The following is a 17,901-nucleotide window of genomic DNA, read 5'->3' on the forward strand; positions in this document are numbered from 1 at the left end:
TATATAATATACTTCCTGCTTCAGCAAAGATAAAGGTATAAGAATAAACATTTAAACATACCCTTCCTATATTTTTATAAATAAAATAACAGGGAGGCAACTAATGTCTTTAATAGACATTAAAGAAAACATTGGTAATGAATGGCTGAAGCCCAGCTTCTTTGGCAAAATATTGCATATAACCATGTTATAACAGGTAAAATGTAAAGATAATATTAAATCAGTTTTTTAAAACTCTCTGTAGCTTATTTTGGTGCATGGGCAGAAACATACATTGTGAGAAGAAAACTTAGCAATGCTCTTTTAAAAATCTTCAGCCTGTAATGGATAAAAAGATCTTCTTTTGCAGGGTTAAAGCCCCCAGTCTACGTTCTCACCAGCAGTTTCTCTTCCACTTTCACTTCAGCCATTTAGTTGCCGTGGGGCTGTTCGAATAATCACCAAAGTACATACGTAAATTTAAGTTTTCCATATTTGACAGGAGTGGTTCAGCCAGTAAAACCATAAATCTTGATAGCATTCCTTTGAGCGTAGTCATTGTTCCCACTGAGAAAAGGTAAAGTTTAGATACCAAGGCGAGAGCATCTGTTTCTGGGTGGGAGGTACTGGAGTTTTGCCTCCTGATTGCTGTTGGCCCCCTTGACTTGACTTGTAGGCAGCATTCCCAGAGTAAACGATACATATTCACGGCTTGATTATTAATGAATAATCTGTGAATAACTATGGTCTGTTTATGCTCATTACTGTGAAGAAGACTTATTTATAATACTTTAAAGAAAAAAAAAAGTACATTTTTAAACTAGAGACCGATGATGAGGAGCTGCTTTTTGAGCAAGTCTCGGGGGAAAGTTTGATATAGTTTATTTTTATTGCCTAAAACCCTTATCCTCACAAGCTGGAAGTGTTTCACTGGATTTTAGAGAACTTAGGAATTTATGTTGTTCAAAATAGCAGGGAAATAGGGGAAATTGGAGTAACAAGAACTTAAAACTTTTAATCAGTTATTAAAATCCTGTTCTATCTACAGATTTGTGGCTTGCAACTTCAGGGACTGCTGATGCGTGGCATTACGCATTAAAGCCACATCAGTTCTGATTCTGCTCTTCTTTTATAATACACTTCCCTTGGATGTCTTGGGTGTTCCTTTGCCTCCCTGGCTGTTTGTGCTCTGAGGCTTAACCATCCTTCTGATGTTCAGAAAGCCTTAGGTTCATTTTTCCACTATCGTTTTTCTTCAGGTGGTTGCTCAAGCTCATCAGCTTGATCTCCACCTCAGTTATGCAGAAATTTCTACCCCCATCCCCTCTACTTGCTCCCTTCCGAAACATTGTTGGGTGCTTTCTAGATTCAGGACTTTATGTTTTGATACAGAGCAACAGTTTCAAGGAATAGAGAGCTTTTTGTCTATTCATATATTTGTTTATTCAGTTGCCACCTATGTTTTATACAGTTGTCTCTTTTAGTTGGTCAATTCCTAGAGATGAAAGACAACTTAAGACTTTCTTTCTTCTTCCTTCTGCCATTGCCAGATAGTACCGTACACAGTTAAGCAGGAAGTTTTGTTTTTAGTAGCTTTATTTTAGATTGGATATGGTAAATAATGCTCCAGCTATCTGGGATCAAAATTATCTTAAATACACTGTTTTATAAAACTCAGTGAGGGTCAGCTAACAAAACATGAGATTAGGAGTCAGAAGCCATGGATATTTACACGTAATTCTCCCCTTACCTTTATACTTCAGGCAGGTTGTAAGGATTAGTCCCTTTTATTTTGTGATGAGTAAACTCAGATTAAATCATTCATTCATATGATGTTAATTATTTTAAGGTGCAAGTTACCATTTAGTAAATGACTACTTATGTACTTATATTACTCTGGACAAATTAATTCACCTCATGAAGGTAAGCAATTTATTTCTCTCTCCAGCGATTCCTTTTCTTCTAGCAGGAGACCTAGTTTGGGATTGTTTATCTGAACTTGGGTCTTCTCTTAATACCCTCAGTGTTGAGAAATACTTGATGAGAATTCGTAGCATGGAATGAACAGGCTGCAGGAGATAAAGAAGCTGTAGTTCTTTTTCAAGTGATCAGTATCACAATTGAGATGAATAAATAGACGACCAAGACAAAAACATGTATGTAATTATGCATTAAAATAAAACTTTATGAGGAGCATTAAGGAAAGAAACAAGAGTTGCATTCAGCTAATCAATTGATTCTGCTGCTACTTCTGCCTTCTTGGAGTGGGGATATTATGAAAAAGTAGGTAGTGTAGATCTTGTTTAGGAAGAGAGACTGTGGGGATTTGACTACATATCTACTCAAGAGTCAAAATATGCAACATAGAAAAATAAGGAGAGTCATAAAGATAGTGTAAGCATGACCATTATCTTTATTGTGCTTCCATATTCTGTCAGTCATTAAATTCATTTGGGAAGTGTTCTAGTCTGTTAACTGCAGGCTTTCTGGTGATTGGCTTGACATCTTAAGAAGGGAAAAGTTCAATAATGAGAGCAAAGGGGAAATGGATGTCAAAGTATTCCAAGTCCAGTACCAGAAAAAGTTGTGGAGCAGAGTACTTTGCCGAATAATGAAGACCTTCAAGAGATAAGATGCCTAAAGATTTTAATTTTAAGAGTGTTAATATACTCATTTAACTTTTGCAATCTGCAAATAATTTTAGAAGTATTGGATCAAAATGGGATACTCTAGTTCTCTGACACCCTACATTCATTTCTAGATTGCTAGCTTATACATAACGAAGAGCTACTCATAACTGCTATGAATACTCAAAGTAAGGTAAAATGTTAATTTTGTCATATTTCTTGGGAATAGTTTGACCCTTTTAAGGGACAAATACTCTGAGTCTGTAGAACTTAGTCTATCCCAGAATAGAGGAAACTTAAATTTTTGAAATGAATTTTCATAATTGGAAGATTTGTTCAACCAACTCGTCAAATGGTTTTTACACACCTGGTGTTGTTGTTCAGTACTGGGTACACCAGGAATTCGTTTCAATTGCTGAAGGATTTGAGGCAGCTTATAAAACTCAATATAAGCCAATCAGTATGTAAGGAAATTGTGGTTAACAGAAAAATAGTGGTTGAGAAACAGATGAGCCTGAGTTCAGTTAGTATGTGGGAGGTAGTTGTAACGTAGGACACACTGCCTCCCTTTGAAATAGACCTGAGTCTGCACGTTGAGCACCACATACATTCAGTGCTACCACCTGATCCAGGGCATATCCTCTCCTCCCTCAGTGTTGCCATGGTGTCCTGACGGTCCTCTGTTCTACCCCTGTCCCCCTTCAGTCTGTTCTCCACACAGAGACCAGAGTGCTCCTGTTAAAAGGCAAGCAGGTTGTACCACACCTGTGCTCAAAACCCTTTGACGATTGAGAATCCTGTCTCCCTCAAAGTAAAAGCCAGAGACTTTATAGGACACACACTCTAGAACTGCCCCTCACCTCTCTGATCTGCTCCTCATCTCCCTCTCACTTTGTGCTTCCTTACGGTGCCACACTCTAGGTGTTACCCCTGATATCCTCCTCTGAGCCGTCATGCTTGCCCTTCCCTTTTCCTGGATTACTGTTCCTCAGATAACTCACCCCTTCACTTTCTTTGGGTGTTGACTTGCCTTCTAAATGGGCCTTCTCTGATCATCCTGTCTACACTGATACTTCCTGTTGCCCTTCCCTGCTTTTATTTTCTTCTTGACGCTTTTCACTCTCATATGCTATTCATTTTACTCGTTTTATCTATTTATGGTCTGCCTCTTTACCAAAATGTAAGTAAGCTCTGTGAGAGCAAGGACTTTGCTTTGCTCACTGCCAACTCCTCAGTGCCCAGAGTAGTGCCTGGGTCATAGCCAGAGCTCAGTAAATATTTGTTGAATGAATGAATGAATGTGCTTGAGGCAAACTGCCATTTAGCTACTACAGCTAGCCAAAGACACGGTAGTGAGACAGGTCGGAGGAAATCAAGGAGGGGGAGAAGCTTGAGGAGTGTAGGGAATTTTAAGGAAGGGGTGGGTAGTTGTGTGAAATGCCACAATAAATCAAGTAATATGAGGACTGAAAAGAAAGGCTATTGGATTTGGCATTTAAAAGGGGAGGGTGAATTTAGGGAGAGCAGAACTCATGTTGCAGTGGATTAAGAATAAACAGACGTTCAAGTGTAAATAAGATGTGTGGACTACAGGATTATTTGCAATACTTAATGTGTAGCAATGAAATTTTTAAATTGTTGTTTGAATATGAGTTGGCCAAGATTTAACTTTTATTTTAATGCTTGTAGGATGCTTTGGCCTTTGCAACCTGCTTTCTCATATTGTTGGATGTTCAAAACCATGAGGCAGTGTGGTGAGGCAGTGTGCTGTTACGTATGGTCATCTGCCTTTGACAGCTGAGGAAATGCTGAGACTTCTGTCAGTGCCTTTTCCAAGGTCACATGCTAGGAAGTAGTGGAACAGGGCAGAACGTCCATCTTTTGACTGAGAAGTCCAGTGTTCCTTCCTTTATTTACATAAGTGATTGATTTATTCAGTTTTTATTTTGCGTGCGTATTTGTGAGCTAATTAATTCATGTAGAAAAAAGATGTGGCATAAATAAACTTGCAGCACATGACTGTTGTGCCACTGAGACGGGCAAGAAAATGTCAAGACCTGGACAGGGGTGAGTGGGGCACTTGTTAAAAGGTTTGCTTTGCTGAGTTGATAAAGTTTCAGGAATTCAAATACTCCTAGCCTCACATTTACTTTGATTATCAGATGACGATTATGGACAGGACTGTTTCCCCCAGCCCCTGGAATGTAACAAAGATAAATATTGTCATTCCTACTCTGATAAGGGATTTCGTGTCCTCTACATTGAATTATTTCTGTGTATTTTATGTGAGGCTGCAACTGAGTATCTTGTAATAATTTCAGCATCAGTTTAGGTGCTAAACAGTAACAGTTACAAGGACTATATCACAACAGTACAGTGAAACCAACCCCGAAACGTTCTGAGTTGAGAGGAGGCTAGTCTGATTTGTTTTGAGGTCATTTATTTAAAGCTGTCACTTTGTGTGCCGCGTTCAAAATAAATTATCCGGTACTGAATGGGTGCTGTTTAGCGGGAAATATGTTCCAGGAGTTTAGAGTTTTGTTATGTTTTGTTTATTGGCTCTACCAACTTGGATGTGAATTACAGGTAAATAGAAGAAATATACCCTCTGCTTTCTTAATTTTCCACTTAGCATTAGCTGACTTTTTATGTGATATGGATCCATTTTATCTTCTCAGGTTGATTTATTTTAGCGTAACCATGCCTATTTCAGCATGCAGTAAATGAGAATTTAAGTGAAACGAGGTTTATATTTTCCCTAATAGAAATCTATTCTTCGGAAGGTGTCTGCTTAGAGTTAATGTAATTCCAAAGTACTTGCAAAAAATATCTTTGAATTTTCTGAAATTCACACAGAACATTGTTTTTACAGGTTTCTGAAGGTTTGTGGATCTGAATTAGTGCGCCTTGAATTATCTTGCAGCCACTTCCTTAATGAAACTTGCTTGGAGATTATTTCTGAGATGTGTCCAAATCTCCAGGACTTAAATCTCTCATCCTGTGATAAACTGCCACCTCAGGCTTTCAACCATGTTGCCAAATTATGTGGCCTTAAACGACTCGTTCTCTATCGAACAAAAGTAGAGGTAAGATTTACACCTTTTGCTAGTGTAATAGCCAACTGAATATTTAGTTGCCTATAACTTCTCCTAATAATGTGATTTCTAATTTCTAAATAGATGAAGTGTATGATGCCTGACTATTCTAAAATCATTAGATCTGATTCAGTCATTTCAGAATTAGTCTATTGTGGGTTTTTTTTTTTTTTCATTTTAAGAAAATGTTATTCTCTGCTCTTAAAATGTTTGTTAACACTGTTCATAGTTCTAGGGAAAGAAACAGGCAGTGGGCTGAGTGAGGTGCGCTGAAATGCTGGCGGGGAAGGAGTCAGAGAAAGAGGGATGAGGAAAGCACGCAGGAGGACCTTTGCTGGGAGTGGGAGGAAGCAAAGTGGAATTTCTCCAGGACCAGGCTTGTGAGTTAAAATTCCTAACACCACAATTTAGGAGTCTCATTAAAGAAAAATGGAATCATGTAATATTTATTCATCTCCTTTTTGTCACTAATCTCCAGGACATCTCACCAGGTCATTACATGTGCCACCTAACTCTTCATTAATTGTGTCGATTATGTTTTACCATAATCTATTCAGCTGTTCTCCAGATGATCAACATTTAGGGTTTTTAGCAGTTTTTCTTTTACAGACAGTCTAGCAAAACATTCTTTTGCACAGTTTTAGTGTGCATGCTTTAGGATAGAGTTTGTAGGTGGTACTGCTGGGCCAAAGAGTAGTGCCTGGGCGCCTGCAGTGAGTGTCTACCTCTTGTCCCGTACTTGTCTCCTCTGCTCCAGCCGTGCTGGCCTTCTTTCTGTTCCTTGAACATTCTGATCCGGTCCCAGCTCACGGCTTTTTCACCTCTGCTGGTCTGGAATCTCCTGCCTGCTCATTACATGGCTGCCCTCTTGTCAGCTCAACATCCAACTTAAATATTTCTTTTTTTCAGAGATGGCTTCTTAGACATTGATAAAAGGTAGCCCCTCTTCTAGTTCATTTCTGTCATATCACTCAGTGTATTTTCTTAACAACTTTTGTTCCTTTGAAATCATCTTACTTGTTTTCTTGCTATCATCTGTCTCCTTACACTGGGATGTGAATTTCACGAAGGTGGGAGGCTTGTCCATCTTTCTCATTGCCATGTTCCCAGTATCTAGTATAGTACTTGGTAAAGACTGGCCATTCAATAAGTATTTGAATAAATGAATAAGATGGCCAAGTTACTTTTTCCAAATGGTGGACCAGTTGCTTCCCTACTTTAGTGAACCCTTGCCTGTTCTGAATGTTGCCTTGGTCAAGTATCCAACCTCCCAGTATTTCTGTCTCCTCATATCTAAAATGCAGATAATAAAAATACAGATCTCATAGGGTCATTGTGAGAATTAATTGCAAATGAAGTGCTTAGAGCGTGCCTAATTCATAGTAAACTCTCAATAAATATTGGCTGCTAATAGCACTAGTGGTAGTAATAATATCATCGTTGCAGGTTTGTGGTGTGTTTCACAATGTGGTATGGAAGTCTCCCCTCTATTCTTTTTAAACTTAAAAAAAAAAATCCTTGTGTATTAGTCTCCCAGATGTACCTTTCAGCAAGGATTTTGTTGGAAGTGCCTTTATTATATTTAATTTTGCTCTTTAGCAAGGCTTCCCATCTATTCACGCAGGTCTTGTCTTACATCCCAAAGCATGTTATAATTTTCTTCACATAGGTTTTATATCTTTCTGGTTAAATTTATCCCTTGCATTTTATGGTCTCAGGTACTGTATTCTTCTATTTAATTTTAATTGCTTACTGTTGGTATAAAGGAAAGTTAGGTTTTTGTATATTTATATTGTATCTGCTCACCTTACTGAATGCTTATAATTATTGTAATAATTTTGCTCATGTCTTTTGGGTTTGCTAATAATATAATTATTATGTAATCTGGAAATGAACATACTTTTTCATTTTCAATATTTAAAGTATTGCTATGTTAAGTAGAACTTCATAAATAATGTAGAATAAGAGAGTCACAATAGGCACACCAGGCTTATTTCTAATATAGAGGGAATGTTTTTAATGTTTCATTTGCTAAATATTTATATGACGAGTATTTGCATGTGTATTATGTGCCAGGCTCTGTTCTAGGCAGTGGGGCTTCATTAGTGGACTAAACACACAGCTCCTCATGTTGTTTGATGTTTCTTTCTGGCAAGTAGTCTTTATCATTCTCATTTGGTTAAGAATATTTTATCAGAAATGTATATTGTATTTAAAAATTTTTAAACCTTCATTGCCACACTGATCTTTTGTTTTCTTTTATTTATTAATATAATGACTTACGTTGAATTGTCCTTACACTCCTGGGGTAATCCCTACATGTTTTAACTTAATACATAGCTAGGTTAATTTCCTAATATTTTGGAGCCAAATTGCCTGGATTTGGATTCTAGCTTTATTACTTACTAATTATGTTACCTTGAAGAAGTTTCTTGACCCTCTGCACTTCAGCTTCTCCTTATGTCAATTGGGGATAATGATAGTATGTTTTTCAAAGAGTTGTTGTGAGGATTAAATGATTTAATATACATAAAGTACCTACAACAGTGCCTGGTTCATAGTAAATATTCTTTAAGGCTTTATACTTATCAGTACTTTTTATATCTACTTTCTTAAATGAAATTGAGCTACGTTTTTCTTTTTCATGCCATTGTAACAGGTTTGGGACTAGGATTATGACATCTTAGCAAAATGATTGGGAAATTCACATCTTTTTGTTTGATCTGAAATAACTTTAATATATGGGAATTATCTGTTGGGTAGAATTTACCTATCAAACCATCTGGGTGAATAGCCTCTTTTTACTGGTAGATCAGGGTAGATATCTTTTTCTCAATATAGCTTTTTTACTAATCTGTGGAAACCTGAACATACTATTCCTGATTTGGGGCAAAATTTTTAGCTAGAGTTTAACTGGTATCCTGCTTTGGTGGGAAAAAGACTTTGATTTTAGTTGTGGCCCTACCACTGACAAGCTTAGTGACCTAAGTTAAGTCACTCAAGTTTCCAGATTCTTTATTTGTAAAGTAAGAGGACTTGTATCCCTGAATGCCAGTTTAAAGATAGTATTAGCCTGTGTTTTCATTGGTCTGTGGTGAAATGACTCATCACTTGTGTAGGTATAAAATTGTCAGCTCTCCTTTCTTGGGTAAACCTACCCATTTCTGAGATTATGCCACACCTGCTTTTTACTGGTGTATTTACTGTTTTATTGCCCTGTGTGCCATAAAGTCTGATATCCTTTGTGCAAGGGATAAGGCCTCATTAAAAATTTTTCTCATTGAATTTAAGAAGAAAGGTAGCATAGTTAATAAGTGAACCTGCAGGAAGAAAAATAGGGTAAAAACCAAGAGACTATATTAACTTGGTGGACATCTTACATCTGTGATGATTTGTAAAAGTATTTCCCATGGGATGCTTTTGAAATGTTATATCTTAACATGATCTAAGTGCCAGGGAATCATTAAATAGTCCACAATTTTCTTCAGTTTACCTCAAGAAACTGATAGAATGTGACTATATGTTTTTTAAAAAGTGTGATTTATAGAAATTGAGAGGTTTCATATCTCGAGCATAGACATCTGTGCATATGTCTCCAGGTTTGGATGGCATCAGCCTCAGCTTCCCTCAGTTACTTAAGTGTAGATGTAAAATCATTGTATGATTGTAGTAAATAAAATTCGTTTTTTTTGGACTGTATCTTACTACCTATTAAAGTTTGTTTTTATTAGTCCATCTGCTAAAATACCATAAAATCATTTATACATCTACCCTACACAATTTTTCTGACATTTAGTACATAGAAAATACTATGAAATTGATTTTCATTGATCTACAGTGACTTACAACAAAATAAAAAATAATGTCATTTTAGTGATGCAAATGGCCAAATTCAAAATTGAGAAAAACCTGCCCAGGCAGTGTTTACTTTTACAGCTTCCCAACTCTGAATTCAGAGCTCTCGGCCTATACCTTATTCACTTCTGATATCTTCTCATTCTCGGGATCTGCCTCAGACTCGCACACGAGCACTGAGTAATGCAGAGGAAGAAAGGGAGAAGGCAGCACACGCACCTGGTCTCTTTGAAGACAAACAGTACCCGTGTCAATCTGTGAACACCTCCCATCTCTCCTAAGCAAAGAATTGTCACCCTCTTCTCCCTTCCATACATGCACCGTTTCAGTCCTGCACTCGATGGTGCTGGTGGATGAGAGAAAACAAAATAAGATAAGATTTAGTGGATTGGCTTCTGTCTAAACCGTCCATGTAATCACCAGCAGTACATTTGGATGTTATAAACTGTTTTGAACAGCAGTTGATTTCAGATGCCTCTGCCCTAAGGAAATACATGAGGAGAAAAAAAAGCTACAAATTTGAACTTCCTGGGAGAGGTTTTTCTTTTTTAAAGGAATACAGATTATTTAGTGCCCCTTTTACTCCCTGTTTTTCTAAGCTCTACAAAGTTCCAAAATAAGCAAATGTTAGTATTACAAAAATATTATCTCTCTTATAGCATATTATCTTCAGAAAGTTTTGATTAATAATATGATAGAGTTACATTTTATGTGCCTGTATATAATTTACATTAATAAACATGATACACCTATGCCATTTTATAAGCGTTATGCAAATCTGTGTAGAGAGTGAATAAAGCTTTAGAGGATATTGGAGACCTGGGTTTTCGTCCCAAAGTTTGGGAAAACTTACTGAATATATTGTTTGTTGTCCTAGACATTTTGCATATTATTTAATTCTTTATACTAATTCAGTGAGAGTAGGTCTTACTCTCACCTTAGAGATGTTGAAATGAAGGTCCCAAAAAGATTAATAAGTTTCCAAGTGGCACAGAGTGATAAATTAGAGTCAGAATTTGAACCCAGTTTTGGTGGCCTCCGTGTTATAGTGAAAATTGTAAGATATATAAGAGCTTAGAAAGGTAGTTATTCTAATAGCTTGGTTGGGCTGCCTCTATCTAAAATAGAGCTTTTGCTTTACCACTTAATCCTTTTCTAGTCTACAGTCAGTAAGGAAATATAACATTGTAACTAAGATACACAATATTTTCATCCAGTGTAAAAGATAAATTATTAAGTTATATTCTGTAAATATTTTCTAGTCTCTAAAAGATCTACTATAGGGAAATGGGCTTTTGTCTTTTATTTTTATTACAAACAAACTTAGTTGAAGTCTTAGTTCTGAATTTCTAAGAACAGTTATTCAAATTACATTTAGAGACATTTAAGTAATAGTTTGTAGAATCAATATATAATGAAGTGCCTCAAGGGAAAGGATTATATAAACAGGCCAGCTCTCAATATTGTACCATAATGGAGAACAGCATTGGGACATATAATCCCCCAAATATTTTAGCACGTGAAGCGATGTTGTTGATGTCTAGGTTGTGTGCTCTTGAGTGGTTAGGCATAGCCAGACTTGTTGCAGGTCTGATAACTCAGTAAGAATGAGAACCCAGGAGAGTGAAACTATAATAGGATCAGAATTGCCTGAAAGGCTGGTAGGTGGATCCTGGCATGCTGATATGGCACCTCCCTGAGCCAGTGGTGAAAAAGGCTGTGGGCCTAGGGCACTGGGCTTCCCTCTGCCTGGTAGATTTCACCAACAAGGCTTGTTGCATTGACCACTGAGCCTCATGAGTACCCTTGTCAGGAACTGGGATTGGTTCCCAGTGTATACCATTTGTATTGCTTGATTGCTGCTTCGGTAGTCAACTAAAATGAGAGCAGCCTTAAAACAAGCCCCAGGTGTCATTGTCACCAATTTTTGAGGCCAGTCTTTTATGATCTGGTCTAGCTCATTAAGATTTTTCTCCCCAGCTCCACTGCCTTGGCTCATACTATGGCTGGCACCCTCCAGTGAGAGAAAGCAGCAGTAGGATCTTTCAGAATTTAGCTCTGGTTAAAACTGCTTGGCAGTGAGATTTGGGTGTCCGATTCAGATATTATTTGATAATTTAAAAACTGGGAAGATACTTGTTATTTAGTCTGTATCAGAGAACCAAGTTATAAAACTCAGTCCTCCTCTTGGCTTTCTGACTTGAAAAATTTATGTGCTTGGGTAAGTCACTTATACTAAGCTAAAAGTTTAACTGTTAAAAAAAAAAAAAACTTACCCTATCACATAGTCTATTGAGAAGGCCAAATTAGGTCACACATGTGAAAAACAACAACAACAACACACTTTATAAATTGGATGGACTTGTGTAAATGTGAAAATGATAGTATAGATTTACTCAGGAAAGTCCTACGCAGTTATTCCCAACTTGTTGAAGTATTCTTACAGATCTTCCTAAATAGGAATATCTTTTCTATCATGTGCTAAGAGAGATTTAGGTTGAATTATTTCTCTCACCCTTATGTTTTGTTTCTGTAAAAGGAATGTTGATTCCTAAATTGTAAATTTCCTAATGGAAGGGACCATATTTGACCGTTTACTTCTTTATAATTAGTATGTAGAACAGTGTCTGGTATTCACTAGAGTGAACATATATAGTAGATATTCAGTAAACTTGTGTTGAATGAACGAGTGATAGCTCTCTCACTAGTTCATTTTTTCATTATTAGGTAAGTTAGTAAGCATAAGATAAGTTTGTCTTGCTACAGAATAACCACATCCACCAAGTAGATGGATGGGTGGATCTCAACCTAAAGAATTCCTAAGAAAATGTTTGAACTCTATTTGTCCAGAATTTTTAGCTCTGAAAGATAGTGAAATATAATTCTATTTGTTTTGTTAACTTATTTCATGGGATCTTTTTCTTTCTTTAGATGTTTTTAGGATTGTGATGAAAAATCGCTTCATCAGAGAAATAACAAATGTCTTCTTATAGCATTAACCAAAAAATCACTAAATAATGTTGGTTGAATTTCGGTAGATGCAGAGCAGTAAATATATGCCTGTTTTTTGAGGAGCAGGAGAGCACTATGGGATGGAGAGACAGAGAGGACTGGTACTTCAGTAAGCCCACATGGGTGCTGACAGTGTCGCGTGTTTGTGCTTGGTTGGAGGATGGTCTGTGTGGGGAAACCTTTCTAGAAGAGATGACCCTCAAGCTGAAATTTAGACCTGTTTACTGCGTGATCCTGGAATAACTAGTGATAATGAGCTGTTAAATGGAGTAATTTTCTTTTTACTGAATTTGGTAGATCTTTCAGGATTGTATAGGCAAAACTTTAGGCAAAAGATGGGAAATTAGAACAAACAGGAAGGAGACTTCAGTTGTACTTGGTTTCTTCTACTGCTTTTGACAAGGAAGTAATTATAGTAGAGTGAGATATATGCCCTGATTGGAAAGACTGTTTCAATCCTTTTGGTCCTTTTTATCTCTATTCACAAGATTCTTATATATGATAAACATTAATTGCAAGCATTTCTTTAGCCATATGTGATGATGTATTTTCATGAGAGGAGGGCTGTAGAAATTTAACTCATTAAGTAGACTTTTAAATACTTAAAAGGAGAAACCTTTTATTGTGAAGTAATTTTAGACTTACAGAAAAGTTGCATAAAAAGTAGATTCCCCTACTACATGCATGTTTTTTCCTGAACCATTTGAAAGTAAATAGAAGACATAATTCTCCTTTACCCACAAAGGGGCATATATCTGCAACCTACTCTTAAATACTGTCTCCCCAGAATTTATATGTTGAAGTCCTAACCCCCAGTACCTCATAATGTGACTGAATTTGGAGATGGGGGTCTTTAAAGAGATAGCTAAGGTTAAATGAGGTCATTAGGGTGGAGCCTAATCCAGTGATTGGTGTCCTTATACTAAGAGGAGATTAGGACACAGACACATAGAGGTAAGACCATATGAAAACACCAGAAGAAGATGGCCAGTTTCAAGGCAACAGGAGAGGTCTTAGAAGACACCAGCCCTGCTGACACCTTGCTCTCAGACTTCTGGCCTCCGGGGCTGTGAGACAGTGAATTTCTGTTGTTTAAGCCCCCTAGTGTCTGGTACTCAGTCATGGCAGTTCTGGCAAACTAACACAACTTACAAAGGATGGCATGAGGATAACTTTTTAACATATTACATAAAAGGTGGCTTTAAGAGAAGTTCCATGCATTGAGTAAAACAACCTGGATTCGTGTTAGAAGTTTGAACCTGTTTACCTTTTCTTTGGGAAAAAAATATCGGGAGTAGGGGGGTGAGGTGGGGCCTGGTAGGTAGCAGCTCAGTAAGAGTGTCATTCGGTTGCTTAGCAGCAGACCAGAAAACCAAGAGTGTTTTTTAAAAGTTGGAGTTATAAATGGAACACCTGCATCCAGTTTTGATTGCCTCACTTCAAGAATGATAGAACATAAATTGAAAGAATCTGAAGAAGTGAAAAAACTGATTATAGGTATTGTAGGGGACTAGTATATGACAGTAATCTGTAAGCGTGGTTCGGCAACGGTTTGCTTGGACTACTAGGCTTGGACGACAGTTTCAAGGACCCCACTGCCTTCAGCTTCGTGAAGCAGAAGACAGCAAAAGTGATCTTTACTTCTGTTGGATATCAACACTGTCCTCCTATTTTTCTTTTTCCTGTGCCAGCTTATCCGGCAGAGTGGATATATATAAGTAAAAATGCATACCACCCTGTCTGTTGATGAAAGCACCTGGACTTTCCTACGAAAGATACATAAACTGTCTTGAAAATAGTATGATTTGATTAAGTGCCATGAAGCTGCTTTCTGACAGAGATAATGGTGTTCCCCTGACGGCATTCTTGCTTGATTTAAAGAACACATTACTGTATATTGGTAAGTAAAAACAGGGATGGCCTTTCTCTTAGGGGAGTCAGTGTAGCCAACAAACTCAATGAAAGGGACAGTCTCTCACCAGACCCAGGGCTGATTACTAACTAAGACCAAGGAGAAAAATTGAAGTAGGAAGAACCTACTTTGGTTACGTAAGTTGACTAATGCAGGCTGTGCTTAGCTGTCACCTAAAATGCAGTCCATTTCAGGCAGATTGATTTACCTGGATAACATATAAAAGATAATAATGACTTTGTTCTTAAACAGAATCAAGAGTAAAGATTTTAAGAACTTTTAATACATTAACTTATATACTAAAGCTAGCGAACTTTTAGAAGTCTTTAATATATATCTCCAGGCAAGAATATATCTGTACTTCTTTTGATCCTGAATGGTTTAATAGAAGTTCCAGTGGGAGTATGAGGCTTATGGCGGGTTAAGTGTGTGTAACCTGAGTGGATGGGCTATGGTTTAGTCACAGCTGAGAAGCCTCTTGGGGGTCAGTCTCGTTATCATTCACATTCATAACAGTAACCGGTATGCCAAGTATAAGAAATCTACCTGGAAAGGACACATTCATTAGAGACAGCTGATAACACATTCTCTCACTGTTAGCATGTCAAAAGGGAAACCAAATTACAGTTATAAGACCTATTTGGTGAGCTTAGAATGAGAGCAGTGAGCATTAGTTACATAATTTAAATGCTTCAAGGCATCAGCACAAAACAGATTGACACCATCTTAACAGGAAGGAAAGAAGTGCTTTTGGAAGAAGATAAAGGCTTTGGACCAGTGCACCCTCTTCAGCTGAACATCATTTAGATGAACAGTGTCAACCAACATATGCCTCAGACTCCTCTTACATGCTCTCTTAATGGTCCAACCCTTACCCCTCTGATCAAAACATTCTTTTATATAGTCAGTAAAGTTTCAGTCAAGTGTAGCTGGTATGTGACTGCCATGACTTTTTGACTGCAGATCTCTGCTATCATCCATTATGGGTTGATATGGAAATTGATCAGTTTAGTCAACCATGAGCAAAGATGTATTCAACTGTATAATCGTAGGAGAGATCCACTACCATGGTAAAAACAGGTTCTGAAATGAGACTAGAGGGTGAGGCAAATGTGTGTGATTTAGCCTTAGGTTTTGTTCTTTCACACACATGGATTTTTGGAATTTAACACATTATTTGAACCTTATGCTGAAATTTCTGAATTTGTGGTCTAGGGTAGGTATACAGTTAGGCTTAGGGAATTTTCTTTTTTTTTCCCTCAAAAGCATGTGTAAGAGCTTTATTAATTTATGTCATTTATGATCCTTACCATTCTCTTTTTAGAGCTCAATCAGAAGTCTAACTTTTCCACCACAATGCTGATCTTCAAGTTTAACCTATAGGGAAAATACTGTTTTCAAGCTGTGATTATGTATCAGTATATAAACTATACCCTATTGTATATTTAAACTGTATGAAGGAGAACAATTTGTAGTAGATGGTCCATAGCAAATATCTATAAACTAATTGAATTTAAATTTTCTGGAATGATGATTGTTTATTTCTCAATATAGTAGTTTCAGGTACTTTAAATAGTTCTTAAAATCCTTCAACTTTTACTCTATACTTCCCTTCCCCAAGTTTTTTGTTATTGAACGCTGGGGCAAAAAAATTAAAATTAGAGAAAGAAATTTGTGTGTATATGTGTATATTAAATTCCAATAATTGAGTGATTGTATTCTTAGGAATTTTTTTGGGTGATATTTGTTATGTAAAGTTATAAGTTTTCATTTAGTGAATATACTTTTATAAAATTCCATCTCATTACTTGTAGATGTTGTTCTGATGTGTTTGAAATGTATCATGATCAGTGGAAGTACATTTATGATCAGGTGATGTCCCTAGTCTCTGTATTTTAGCTAGTGTATGTCTGGGATGTATAAACTTGTTCTTTGTTTCCTTAATATGCTTTCTAGGAATCATGTTTTGGAGTAGAGAATATTGATTTTCAATCCTACCTTCCTATATTAACAGTGTGATAATTAAGGGTTATATTCTTTATTGAAGATAAACAATAATTTTTAACTGAAAAAATTTAATTACAAAAATTATTAACTAGTTATAACAACTATAAACCTGTATTAATGTAAAATAGTAAACACAGTATTAATATGTTGATTATATTACATCTCATATTATTAGATGTACATGGTATACATAAATATAACTCTAAACTATAAATCTGGATTATCTAAAACTTATGTGAGTATACTAACCATCAGTTATCATTTTATTAAGTACTTTTGCTTAACACTTTAGAAATCTAGAGGACAGGAGGTTATGAACTTTATGGGTAGCATCTCTTAAAAAGCTGTCAATCAAAATTTGAATTCTTGCCATCTTTTACCTCTTAATAAATTTCTTTGTAACAAGTAGAGACCATATTAATCCTCTATAACTTATAGTTATCCATTGGATTTTGAAGCTGCTGAACAGGGTTAGTAGGTAGATTTTAGGTGGAATGCAAAAGGATTCTTATTTTTTTAACATTTTTTTTATTGAGTTATAGTCAGTTTACAATGTTGTGTCAAATTCCAGTGTAGAGCACAATTTTTCAGTTATACATGAACATACATATATTTATTGTCACATTCTTTTTCGCTGTGAGCTACCACAAGATCTTGTATATATTTCCCTGTGCTATACAGTATAATCTTGTTTATCTGTTCTATATATGCCTGTCAGTATCTACAAATTTCAAACTCACAGTCTGTCCCTTTCCACCTCCCCCCCCCTTGGCAACCACAAGTGTGTATTCTACGTCTATGAGTCTGTTTCTGTTTTGTATTTGTTTGTTTGTTTTTTAAGATTCCACATACGAGCTATCTCATATGGTATTTTTCTTTCTCTTTCTGGCTTCACTTAGAATGACATTCTCCAGGGACATCCATGTTGCTGTAAATGGCACTATATTGTTGTTTTTATGGCTGAATAGTATTCCACTGTATAAATATACCACATCTTCTTTATCCAGTCATCTGTTGATGGACATTTAGGCTGTTTCCATGTCTTGGCTATTGTAAATGGTGCTGCTATGAACATTGGGGTGCAGGTGTCATTCTGAAGTAGGGTTCCTTCTGGATATATGCCCAGGAGCAGGATTCCTGGGTCATATGGTAAGTCTATTCCTAGTGTTTTGAGGAATCTCATACTGTTTTCTACAGTGGCTGCACCAACCTGCATTCCCATCAGCAGTGTAGGAGGGTTCCCTTTTCTCTACAGCCTCTCCAGTGTTTGTCATTTGTGGACTTTTGAATGATGGCCATTCTGGCTGGTGTGAGGTGATACCTCATTGTACTTTTGATTTGCATTTCTCTGATAATTAGTGATATTGAGCATTTTTTCATGTGCCTATTGATCATTTGTATTTCTTCCTTGGAG

The 17,901-nt window shown here is 36.6% G+C and overlaps 1 protein-coding gene across 3 annotated transcripts in view; it reads left to right on the plus strand.

Moving 5' to 3' along the window:
• Positions 1-17,901, plus strand: part of FBXL4 (F-box and leucine rich repeat protein 4) — a 63,218-nt gene that overhangs the window by 32,059 nt on the left and 13,258 nt on the right. For all 3 annotated transcript variants that reach the window (XM_074368598.1, XM_074368599.1, XM_074368600.1), the window contains one exon: positions 5,479-5,692. In XM_074368598.1, the coding sequence (XP_074224699.1) occupies positions 5,479-5,692 (214 nt within the window). The remainder of the gene's footprint in view (positions 1-5,478; positions 5,693-17,901) is intronic.

This window comes from Camelus bactrianus, chromosome 8 (assembly GCF_048773025.1).
Source record: "Camelus bactrianus isolate YW-2024 breed Bactrian camel chromosome 8, ASM4877302v1, whole genome shotgun sequence".
Lineage (NCBI taxonomy): Eukaryota > Metazoa > Chordata > Mammalia > Artiodactyla > Camelidae > Camelus > Camelus bactrianus.